Source organism: Carlito syrichta, unplaced genomic scaffold, assembly GCF_000164805.1.
Source record: "Carlito syrichta isolate Samal-C Ts95f unplaced genomic scaffold, Tarsius_syrichta-2.0.1 Scaffold303985, whole genome shotgun sequence".
Classification (NCBI taxonomy): domain Eukaryota; kingdom Metazoa; phylum Chordata; class Mammalia; order Primates; family Tarsiidae; genus Carlito; species Carlito syrichta.
The window spans coordinates 101,591-114,824 of NW_007248081.1; the positions used below are offsets into that span (position 1 = coordinate 101,591).

Here is a 13,234-nt window from a genome sequence, read left to right on the forward strand (position 1 = left end):
TTCTAAATTAAGGGTGATAGAAAAAAATCACAAAGGCAAATATTAAAATAAAACATTACAGATAAAAAAAAGAAACACCTTTAAATATTTCAAGGTATAAAAATAAATAGCCAAATTGGGAAAACATGTTTAAAAGGTAAATACTAACGCATAATAAACTAACTTGTATAAATCAATCAGAAAAAGTTTAAGGTGATACAATTCACAATGGAGGAAATAAAAATCAAACAATAAACACTAACACAATATCTGACTTCAGCGGCACTCAAAGAAATACAAATTACGATAATGAAACATACCTTTTTAATCTAGTAAATTAGCAAAAATCTTAAAATTAAGAATACTCAACCAAGGCACAATCATAATCCAATTTTGAAAGTTGGGGAAATTAGAATAATACTCTTAGAAATCAATTTGGCAACATGCATCAAAAGTCTTAAATATATCATCCTATTCTATTCTGTATAACATTTTCCATCTATTTGTGAATAAAAATATTTATTATATTGAAAGGTCAGAAATAACTATTGTTCTGTAAGTTCAGTATTGACTAATGCAAATTAAGCTAGATATGGCATATCCAGTGTGTTCAATGACCTAGATATTAAATTAAGAGTTACAAATTATGAATGACTCATGAAACATTCAGAAAGTTCACCAAGATAAAGCAAGACACTAAGTTGCATATTTACTAGGATTATAGCTACTGTTAAAAAGCAGAACATTTTAAAACTGAAAGAACAACGTACCAAAACATTAACAGTGATTCTCTAGATCATGATCTTTTGATATAATACTTTATTAAAAGCTTTCTGTAATCCAAAAATATTATTTTTAAATTTGAAAAATAAAATAAACTCATGCTTAAAAACAAACTTTCCTTCAGGAAAAATATAAATTTAAATCAAAACATCACTGAGATTACATTGGAAGTTCTATTAAAATTTTTATGTCTGCCGGGTACAGTGGTTCATGCCTGTAATCCCAGCACTTTGGGAGGTGGAGGTGAGAGGATTGCCTGAGTCCAGGGGCTTGAGACCAGACTGGGCAACGTGGTGAGACCTCATCTCTACCATATATCAAAAAATTAGCCAGACATGGTGGTACACACCTGTGGTTCCAGCTATTGAACCCAGCAAGTTGAGGCTGGGTGGCCGTGAGCATGCCACTGCATTCCAGCCTGGGCGACAGAGTGAGACTCCAACTCAAAAAATAAAATAACATTTTTGTGTCCAATTAGGTTTCAAACCAATGTAATGGAAAATTCCTGAAAGGCTCTGTGTGATCCAGCCTCAAGCAAAAACCACAAACAAACAGTCAATCCGCCATCTAGTAACTCATCTAGATGACTCTAGCCAACACTAAAGGAGCTTATGTTCAAATGCCAGAATGTTCTGTAAATTAGACAGTAATACATCAGTTTAAAATTATCTCCAGAATCATATTTTTAAAATCAACACTAAACCTTTCTGATCTCCTTTTCTGCTAACACTTTAAGTTATTTCTGAGACTAGTCCCTGAATTTCAAACACAAATAAGAAACTGTGCTTAGATGATTTTTCTTCCCTGGAAGAAATAAGTACAATACATTAAGGCACTCATTTTGCTTTATTAAACATAAAATATGCCCGTAAAAGTGAAAGTAAAGAAGGTAAAGCAGGCATCTTTCTCTCTCCCTGAGGAAACCCTATGTGAATTTGCAGCCCTGAATTGTAAACTATGGTGGTTTAGCAATGAAGATGATGGATTTTAATTAAAGCCTTGTACAATCCTTAGTGGCTTGGAGGCAGAAAAGCCAGAATTTTCAGGGAGCAAAAATGTACCTACATTTTACTTAATTCTTTTGCTTCTAACTTAGTGGTATCTTTTAGCTTTTGAAAATATATATACATATGTTTCTGGAAAATTTCAGCATGAGTCTCTAAAAGATACTCTGAAACATTGACAACAATGTTGTCATGTCTACAAGAGAAAAAAAGCATCCAAATTTTTTGGACCCCTTTTTCTACAGTTACTGTTGACATTGGAATAGACATAAATTCCATATACTGCAATTGGTCTCTTTAGACTGTTTTAATCAATGTTTCTCTGCCATTACATTTTTACCTCCCTTGAGTATTTTTTTGAAGAAACCAGGTCCTACAGAACTTCCCACAGTGTTTCTCGTTGCTAATCTGTTAATTAACGCACATTATTACAGATTGGTTATCAAAATAATAATCAAAGAAATGTGAATCTACCGCAACCAAAAAGTGCTCCAGAGGGCCAGATCACCTGTAACAAACATTGGAAGGAAGATCCCACTCAGTTAGTAAATGAAAGGGGTAGGTAATAGCTCATAAAAAGAGAACTCTTTTATGGCTTAGTTACAGAAACAAGTGATCACCAAGAGCATCAATATGCTAATAAAGTCACCAGTATAAATCTTAATTATACATAGAATAAGCAGCAAATTTGAGAGTACTCACCAGTCTTCATTTCTAATAAGCGTTTTTTCTTTTGCTGGCGTTCAAGTCTTTCTTTCTCTGCTAATTCTTTAGCTATTCTGGCACGTTTTTCTTTTTCCTCTGCTTCTCTTTTTTTAATGTTCTCCTTTCTTGCTTGCTATTACAAAAAAGTTGGAGGAGGGAGAAAATGATCAATTTTAACCACAGTGATTAAAACAAAAAAATTGAAATTACCAACCCGACATTATACTCAAGGTACAAGCACAACTGGGAAACTTTTAGTTCTCATGTTAGTAACACAGTCTTTTAAAAGGTATGCACATATCTTTATTGTAAAAATAATACAGTGCATCTATATTCTGTATAATATCTATAAATACAACTGTAATGTTAAAACACCTGCATCTTAGCTGAATTAGCTAAGTAAAAGAGAGAAGGGAGTCAGAAACTATGGCTCATGCCTGTAGTAATCCCAGCACTTTGGGAAACTGAGATGGGAAGATTGCTTGAGGCCAGGAGTTCAAAATCAGCCTGGGCAATATAGCAAGATACTGTCTCTATAATTTTTTTTTTTTTAAATTAGCCAGGTGTGGTGGCATGTGCTGTAGTACTAATTACTCCGGAGACTGAGGCAGGATCACTTGAGCCCAGGAGCTTGAGGTTACAGTGAATGAAGATTGTGCCACTGCATTCTAGCCTAGGCAACAGACCCTGACCACTCCCCTCCCCGCAAAATACATATATATGCATTTTGAGCCACGTCTTCTGGCTATGGATCAAAATTGATCGACATGCTAATCACAAGAATATCTCAATAAATATGCAATTAGTTATTTAGTTTCTTATTTTAGACATTTTATACAAATCAAGAAATGTGGCATTGGTGAGATTTTTTCACAGGTAAATATGAATTTTTCTAAGTGCCAACAAAGAGGATGGTGTTACATTAAGTGCCAGTAAAACTAAACAGATATCAAACTGCTAGTTTATCAAACATTGAATAGAAAAGAGTGTATCAAATAGAAACAGTGTGGTATTAAATAGAAAAGTGTGTCATTAAACTATAACAAGTGGGAGGCTTATGTTATTTTCAGGGGAGGCTTTTCTTCTTTACTGTAGTACACTTTTTTTTTTTTAAACTTTGGTGATAGTACTGTTTCTTCATTTGAAATCATATAATATTTTTGACCAAACAATAAAATACAAGGAAAAAGGGAGAAACAAAAAGCACAGAAGGCATATTAACTCTTCATGCATCCATTTGTTCATTCAATAAATACTGAGACTATGGAGATGGCATGCTGTAAGGAAGAGGTCAAGATGGGGAAGAAGGGGAGGAAGGAGAGAAGGGGAAGGGACAGCGAGGGGGAAGACATAGGAAGGCGGACAGCAGGGGCACAAGAGAGTGCACGCTGAAACAAGCTTACATTCTGTGTGGTAGGGTGGGGCAGGGACAGAGACAGACAAGGAACAGCAGCAGCAACAAGGTAAAAGAGTGAGGCGAAAGAATTCTTGGGGCTTACTGTTCAGCAGGTGGCTAGACAAGGTGCCACTGCTGAATTCTGAAGGCCAGGGAGCCAGCCAAGTGATGATCTGGGGAAGGAATCAGAAAGACAGAAAAGTGCTCATGCAAAGGTGCCGGTGGGCCTGGAAGACAGAAAGAAGGGCAGTACAGAGAAGCAAGACAGGTTCAGGCAGGTATGCTGAGGCCTGACAGGTCAGGGCCTCTAACAAGATAGGGAAGCTGGACTTTCTTTTTTTGAGTTGGAGTCTCACTCCCTTGCCCAGGCTGGAGTGCAACGGCACACTCACAGCTACCCCAGCGTCGACCTGCTGGGCTCTGGCGATCCTTCAGTTTCAGCCTTCCAAGTAGCCGGAACTACAGGTGCGTGCTACCACACCTGGCTAATTTTTGACTTATTTTAGAGACAAGGTCTCGTCAAGTTGCCCGTTCTGGTCTCAAACCCGTGGGTTCAGGCAATCCACTTGCCTCAGCCATCAATAGTGCTTGGATTACAGGTTGAGACCGAGCCCGGCCTGGACTTTCTTTTAAGGGTACTGGAAATAAACTGGAGGTTTTCAAGAAGAAAAGTGTAAAACTAAGCCATCTGAGATATAAGCACTAACCGAGAACCTTTGTTCCAAACTATCTTTGCAAAGACAACATGCATAATGAACAGTTTTGGAAGACAGAGGTAGTGTCTCCCTCATAAACCAATGAATTTGTTACTTTCCAGAATGGTAAACAGGGGCAACCTTACTGCCTATTATAAAAAATGGGATTCCTTAAACTCTAAACTTAGGCCACTAGCTATATAGGTGTTCACAATGCCTTGTGGGAATGTGGGAGCCGAAACCCAGCCAGGTGATTTAATCTGACTAATGCTATTGCTGTGAGTAATAAACTTCTGTTTGATCCCACAGTCTTATATTCTGCCAATATCCATGAAACTGTGGCAGGTCAACTTGTTAGCCTCCTTGTAGGTAAACTCTAAAACTCTTCATAGTTCTTGAGATACATTAAGACAAATTATTACTACCAAGCTATAAAACATCAGATGCAATACTAGATGCTGTAGCATGCATCTCTCCAAATATCAAATTAGAATTTGCATTCTCATTTTCTTCTTTCATTCTAATAGAAGTAGGGAGAAACAGCAAATTATAAGATTTGAAAGCTAGCCAATTAGTCTTTTTCCATCATGTTGCTTCATATTATGGTCATTTTATGGTCACGCCTATTAAGAGACAGCTATGAGGCAAAAGTTGCTATAAAAATCAAGGTACATCAGGAAGGTAGGAGCTGGCATCATAAAAGTAGAAAATAAGCATAGGTTCAAAGGTAAGTGTGGATGTCTATATGTGCTACGCATGTGTACACATGTATGAACTATCAGGGAAATGAGGTTAGAAAAGGGCTTGTGATAAAGAAAAGGATAAGCAAATGTTCAGGAACCAAAACTATTTATTGCTTAAGGGAAGTGAAAAGGAACCTATAAGAGGTAAACAATATATCCTATAAATTATTAATGAATCCAATTAAGGTATAACATTTTCTGATATACATTTCTAATCTAATAATTGAATATATTTCAGTGTGAGCATTCCACAGGCCATCTGTCATCAGTTGTAACTGACACACCCTCTTGGTACTCCACTGGGCGTTAAAAAGTCAAAATTACTTTCCATGACCTGTACAATGTTTCCCTTTAGAAAAAAGGTCTGAAGAAGTTCTTAAAGCTATTTTGTGTTATGGAAAATACACTATTGATTTTTATTTAAAAGCTTACCTCATTTAAAACATATCTTATTCTGACATTATAACTATTAGGAGAAGAATTTTAGCTGAAAAAATACCAATAGATAGCACAGAAATAGGTATTTAGTCAAAAACGAATATCCCAGTTCAAATAGTAACTTGAAATTTTCTTTTATTCTAAATGTCAAGAAGTGAACTACCCTCAAACAGAAAAGCTGAATAGTTCAAAATGCCATCATTCTAGATACAATTGCCTCTTAGTTAATTCAATACTAAATGTGAAGCAAGGAAGAAAAGTTAGAGGTAAGCCAGATAGCAAGATAGTTGGCTGTAAGACTTTTTTTTTTGGACCATCCTATTCTTGACCTGGTTTTCTATTCAGTAAACTGGCATATAAATTGCACTGCCACTCACTTCTTTCAGCTATGTTTTTCCCAAAAGAAACTCTTCGAGTGTTATTTCCCAGCTAAAGCCTGGTACTTGCTCCCTCCCCATCCCCCAAGTAGAATGAAATTACCATTCTACTCTCCTTCTATGAGTTTGTCATTTTAACATTCCAGATGTCTCTCTGTGGATGATTTATCTCACTTAATACAATGCCCTCTGGGTTCATCCATGTTGTCACACATGACAGAATTTCCTGGTTTTTGTTTAAGTCTAAATAGTATTCCATTGTGTAAAAAAGCTACCTTTTAAAAGCCCATTTATCCACTGATGGAATCAATGAGTTTGAATGGTATGAGGTAGGGACCCAATTTGGTTTTTCATTCATTCTTTTTCCATTACTCTGCAAAGTCATCTCTTTTGGATTTCAAGTGGCCATATATGTACTGATCTGTCTTGCAGCTGTTTTAGTCTGTTTGATCAATTTATCCATGTCCACAACAATAAAATTGTTTTAATTATTATGTCTTACATCTTATTTTTCTTCTTTAGAAAAGTCTTTAATATTCTTGGGCCTTTGCTCTTCCATCTAAAGTTTAGAACAGACTTGTTGTTAAGGTTCTTGTCTCCAACTAAGTCTCGGACATCTCTTTTAGACTTACTCTCTATACTTTACCTTTCTTTTGCTAGTATAAATGGTGCCTTCTTTAAAAATTATGATTTCTAATGTTTTATAATATACACAAATATAATTTTCATATATGCCACTGACAACTTTTCTCATTTCTGATAGTTTTCCCACATGTCCCTGTGTTATCCACTGAGAGCATAATGACAGCTTTATTGCACTTGCACTGGTACACTAGAGGTGAATTCTTGCCACAGAGACTGGATGGGCTGCGATCTGAAATACTTACTATCTGGCTCTTTAAGGAAAAGCATGCAATCCCCATGTAGATCTTTTAACAGAAGAATGTTGATCAAACACACTTTTGCTTCTGTTTATCTAAAAATCATAGATACTTCTACCCTTGCACCCTAGAGCTTTTACTGGTGCCCCCACATTAGAAGAACATCTATTTTGCCCATCACTTGAAGACCTCTCCCTTTCTTCAGACTTGCATCTTTGCAGATGAGAAGTGATTTATATCCAAAAGTTGTTGCTTTGGAGGTCATACCTTTTCTCTCTGGTTGTGGTTTTTTGCCTTTGATGTTCTGCAGTTTTTGTTTAAAATGAGTTTCACTTTACTTATCTGGCTCAGTATAGGTTGTACTCCTGTCGATTCTTGATCTGGAAGATTCTTAGCTATTATTCTGAATATTGTCTTTCATTCATTCTGTTGAGTCTACTTTTCTGGGACTTCAACCACACAAGTTGTGGGCCTTCTTAATCTGTTTTCCGTGTATCTTAAGAAGTATTTGACAATTCTAATCACACTATTCTTGCTTGCATTTTAGACAACTTATTTAGATCTATTAGGCAATTTACCATTTTTCCCCTTAGCTGAGCATATCCTGCTCTTTAAACCATTAAGTGTTTAATTTCAACCATCACACTTCCATTTCCACAAACTCTGATTCTTTTTCAAAACTATGTCGTTATTTTTGGGAGTTGTCTTTTTAAAACATCATCTATTTCCTGAAACATTTCACATGATGTTACAGTGTATATGGAGTCCTGAGGGCCTCTTTCTATTGTTTTATTCTTTTCCTGATCATTTCACCACACAATCCCTTGTTTCCTTGTATTTTTGGCAATTGGGATTATGTGTTCTTATTTGGTTGAGCTTAATTTGTGAGAATTCTGAGGACCTAAATTGCAACTGTCTTCCAGCAGAGGAATCATTTCTAACCTGGTAAGCTTAATTTCCTTTTGTCCTAGGCTTGCTGTAAAAGTTGTATTCAGTGTACTCACACCGCACCAAGCTGTGGCCTTGAGTCCACACTCCAGGGCAAGCGTGGCTTTCCTCTCTGCTTACCTATGCTCAAGATTCAGGTTTCAACTTTGTTTTCTTCTCTTACATCACTTTTGCCTTGGAGATTTCCCAAACTTTCTCACGAGACAGACGTGTTTTAAAATAGTTCATTATATTGTGGTGAGACGGATCTTTTAAGAGTCCCTAGTAAACCATATTCTGATAAGCAAAGGTTTCAAAATTATGTTTTGCTGGACATGGTTGCTCATGCTTATAATCCCAGCACTTTGGGAGGCAGAAGCAAGAGGATTGCCTGAGCCCAGGGGTTCGAAATCAGCCTGGACAACTTGGTGAGACCTCGTCCCTATAATAAAATTAGCTAGGTGTGATGGCATGCACCCGTAGTTCCAGCTACTTGGAAGCCTGAGGGGGAAGAATTACCTGAACCCAGCAGATCAAAGCTGCATAGCCGTAAGTATGCTATTGCATTCCAGTCTGGGCAACACAGTAAGATTCCAAATAAAAAGAAAAAAAGGAGGGTGTTCTTTTATAAGTTAAACACAGAGATCTTACTTCTTAAAGACATTTGTATAATATGACAGTTCCTATACACTATATATTTTGGGCAGTACCGTGAACACATGTTTTAGAACCCCCAATTTTTTTTTTTTAAAGATGACCGGACAGCCATATCAAATCAGTACTGAGCAAGCACTCAAAAAAAGTTTGTGGAAGTGAAGATGAAGAATGTCTTCAAAAATACAACGAAGTCATGACATTTCACCACTTTTAGAAATTATAAAAATAAATCTGTCAGAGCTTATTGCTGCATGTTACAATGACAGTACAATGGCAAGAGGGTGAGATCTGAAGTTACGTTGTTTAGTTTAAATAACTAGCACTAAATAGCTGTGTGACTATATCTCAGTTTCCTTTATTGTAAAATGAGTAAAACAGTACCTACTATGCAGGGATATTTTAAGAATTAAATGAGTTAATACAATAAATGGCTTGCTTTGTCACTTGACACATATAAATGGTATTCCTATATAAATATTAAGAAATATTAATATTCTTTCATTACTATAACAACTTTAATTTTCATTATTGTTACAATATCATTAATCAAAGGATTCAAACACATTTATCCAACTACAATTCAAAAAAGAGCCGCTTCTAGCTTATATCAATTATATATGCTGCCATCAACCATACGGGGGAGTGCCAATTTTCATAGTTCCTATGAGAATATAAATGCTTTCTATTCAGAGCTGCTGGAATACATTGGTACACTGAGTTGATTAGGAGTAAAATGGTGGCATCCAATACAGGCTGCACTACTTGGCAGGAAAGCTAGAGTGAACAGTGAATTAAATGTGGAAGGCAAGATACAGTTTCCAACCTCAAGTCTAGCTTCCATACCTCTGAAGATTTAATTTACATACATATGCACATTGTTTTTAATACTCCTAAATCTGATGTGTGCTGTGAAATTTCATTCTGGAAAAAAAAGTGAGTTTACTTTCCTGTGCTTTCTCCAGCAAAGCATTGCTTGCTTGCACTTGAAATTAGACATTCCTAGTAAATTAACTCAAAACACTGTACAATGATGCAATTAACATTTCTTTTATATTTTTCCAAAAGAAAAATCTTAAATATAAATTTGCATTTTCCCCTTATCCCCCCAAAAAGTTATCATCTATATTCCAGATTATGACTTTACTTGACAGATATATCAGTCTCATTTTATGTTATAAAATTGCAATAAATCATAAAATGATAGTATTAAATATAAATAAACTGCCAAAGATCCTGACTTTTTTATTGTACTTGATCTCTATTTCTGAGTCTTAGCTCATTTAAATAGCTTCATTGACCCAACTCAATTATTTTTCAACATTTTTTGACTTAGAAAACTAGTAGAGATTTTATATCTGAAAAAAAAGTTGAAAAATTTATAAACGTCTTTTTGTTCAGAGTTATATTTCTTTCAACATTAATGGATACACAAGCTGTATAAGCCAGAGATCTCTTTAGCACAGGATTTACAAAATTCAAAAATTTTTGCTTTTTCCTAAGTATTCAATTTTTTGTCTCAAGTTTCTAAAATGGAACTAGACAAACTCAACTTAAATCACCATGCTTTCCCAGGGGAATGAGTACTAGGCCTCATGGAAACAGGCTGATTTTCTCAAAGTCAACACCATGGAGAGGTCCAGCGTATCCCACTATGCTTGGCTTGGAGCTCCCTGAACCTGGAGAACAGACAATGACCCACCATACTTAATGACTGCTTTCTAGAAACTCCTGATGGCTTCATCTCCAGACATAAATGGAAATATTTTAATGTTTTAAAAATATTTAATATATATTCCTATATTTTTATACATATTATCATAATGGGACAGATGACAAAATGATTTTTTAAAAATTAATACTATCACAAAATTCTTGGAGAATATAAAAAGTATGTGATCTACTTGTCAGTTATCCATTAAAATTACTTTCTTTGGTAACTAAATGTAAAACTATTTTCCCAAGTGTTAAAAATAAACAATGAGCTATAACAACTTTGTGGAATAAGTTTATTCTTAGAAAGTTCTATTTATAATAATTACAAGGCAGATGCTTTAGAAAGAAATCTAGAATGACAGTAAAATTAATCAAATTAATTTTTCTAGTATTATGAAAACAATTAAAAATGCTATCAAGGAGAATAGAAGAGCATGAGATACTATGCTCTGGCACAAACAATTCATCATCGTAACATTCAATACAAGTTGTTATTAGTTGATGACCGTGAAACTTATGAAAAATGGGAAGCTGTGCTTTGAGGAACAAACTAGAGTGTCCCAAAGGATATGCAGGTGCTGATGATTAAACTGTTTCAGCTGAAGTTGCTCTTTACTGTGAAGTCAGTCTCAGATAAAACAACAGTAACTTACTAACTCATCAGAGATATAACATTACTGACCTTTCATCACTTTGCTGTGAGTTTGTTGCAATACTTTCAAACATGAGGTACTTCAACCAACTCAACATTTCTTTAATAAAGCATGAAATGTTCATAATTAAGATTTTTCCAGAGTATAATTTGATTTTCCATTGAGTGTTCCCTTCCCCCTGTGTTCTGAAGTGAAATACTTTAAGAATACTCTTTTACTCTGCCAATTATGAGGTTACATATGTACCAGCTCGCTATCTATGCACAAGATGACAGCCACCTTTGGCTAAAGGTAGGCTTGTGGTAAGGCAGCATTTTTTCTGAGCTACCACTAATCACCACATCCAAAAAAGACCCTACAACGTGAACCTAATTAGGTTGAAAACATAACATGGAAAAATAGCCTTAAGCTAATAGTGTGCGCTCTCTGCTCTACCTTTTCTCTATGTATATATGAGAATAATATGGAAGAAACCACTGCATTTACTTTACAAAGGACATGACATTTTACACATTTTTGTTTGTGCTATTCTAGTTTACAGTCACCATTTCAAGCACATGAACCAATATATCTTATTATCATGTATTATTTAGTTGACTTTTTTCTCTGCTATCAACCTACTGTTCTTATTATTATATCAGAATAATCCAGTTTTAACTTTTGCTATATTATTTCAGTGAACAAACAAAATGCTAAAATGTAAAAGGGAAATAAAAATTATCAGTCACTTAATCATACAGAACCTGTCAGTTAAATGCATTTATTATCCTACTGAGCAATGCTTAGTAAGAATAAATCTTATCAGTAAAGAAAACAAAACCAGCCAATTAGTCTAGGTCTATTTTTATTGTGAAAAGAATAAGGATTAGGGGAATCTATTAGAATTAAATTATTTCCAAAGTTGTAAACTCAAAATAGTCAGCACCTGAAATAGATCTAATTCTTTAAATAAACAAATACTAAAAAAGAATAAGAAAAATAATCCTATAGTTATAATATATATTTTTCTCTAGGTTTGGAGCATTACAGCTATAAGTATGATCTCAGAATAACGAAGGTATAATGAAGACATGTCTTACGTGAAAAGACACCAAATACAATTTTAAAGTTGAAAGCCCACCAAGAGAAGCACAGATAGAAGAATCTTCCTTACTTATATAATTGCACAAGCTGGTTCAACACTCAGCCATAGGAATCGTACACGATTTTCCTTCCTCTAAAAGCATACAATGAGTCAATCTACAAGATTTCAGGAGCACATAGGAAATGCTTAGTGCTTTGATGCTACTGTTGATCATCTAGTTGATCCATATAGTAGTCAGCACAAATAGTATTTGGAGTTGACAGCATCAAATTTGTGCAATTTAAATGATTTGAAAAGTGAGTTTATTTCTGGCTGTCCTCCTTATCAAAAAATTTTACAATAGAAATACCCTCCTAGTAGATGATTTTATTTTTGTTTGGCACCTCTTCAGTCTGAGAATTCAGAATAATAAATTATATTTGATCAACAGATAAGCAAGATTAAATGAGTTTGTAATTGATTTTATATTTGTTCACTACATAGATTTCAATTGTCTAAACCAAAAACTGACTTAAAGCCTGCAAATAGAATGACAAATCTTTAACTGGATGAAACGTAACCTTGACAAAACAGAAGTAATCTAAAGACAGAGTTATATATGAGAAATAAGCAGCTATTTATTCAGTTCACAGTACTCTATACAGAAGCATAAAATTTTAAAATTTTAAGGGATAAAATACCTAAAGTACCGATCTTAATATAATAGGATGGCAAATGCAAAATTATTATACTTCTACTATTTGCAGATAGTTTACTTGTTTTGAGGGAGTAGGTACATTATGTCATTTGATCTTTAAAACACGATATCTCTAAGAAACACTTGCTGTTATCATCTGTGAAGGTAAGCAATTTGTCTATAGTCATATTGCAAACAATCTAGAGTTAGGCCTCAACCCCTGGAACTTTGATGCCAAAGGCTGCAGCCCAACCGCTGCTGTTGTCCCATGAGTGAGGCAAACAGCAAAACTTCACAGGCAGAATTCATCAGTGACTTGAGACTTGAAGAAATCAGAGCTAACTATTTCTGTCTTTGGTTGTCATCACATAATTCAGATGGGCGTTATATGTGGGAACTAAAGCTCGGGGAAGAAAAAACTGGATGTTACAAACTAGAAAATAAAATAACCACAAAGTTCGGCACCTATGTGTATACCCATATACAAAAAATAAAAAAATACAGTATAATGCTGCGCTACTTT

The 13,234-nt window shown here is 34.9% G+C and overlaps 1 protein-coding gene across 5 annotated transcripts in view; it reads right to left on the reverse strand.

The window, feature by feature from the left end:
* The window catches only part of DIAPH3 (diaphanous related formin 3), a 398,317-nt gene that overhangs the window by 26,574 nt on the left and 358,509 nt on the right, over positions 1 to 13,234 (reverse strand). For all 5 annotated transcript variants that reach the window (XM_008059267.1, XM_008059270.1, XM_008059269.1 and 2 more), the window contains one exon: positions 2,469 to 2,604. In XM_008059267.1, the coding sequence (XP_008057458.1) occupies positions 2,469 to 2,604 (136 nt within the window). The remainder of the gene's footprint in view (positions 1 to 2,468; positions 2,605 to 13,234) is intronic.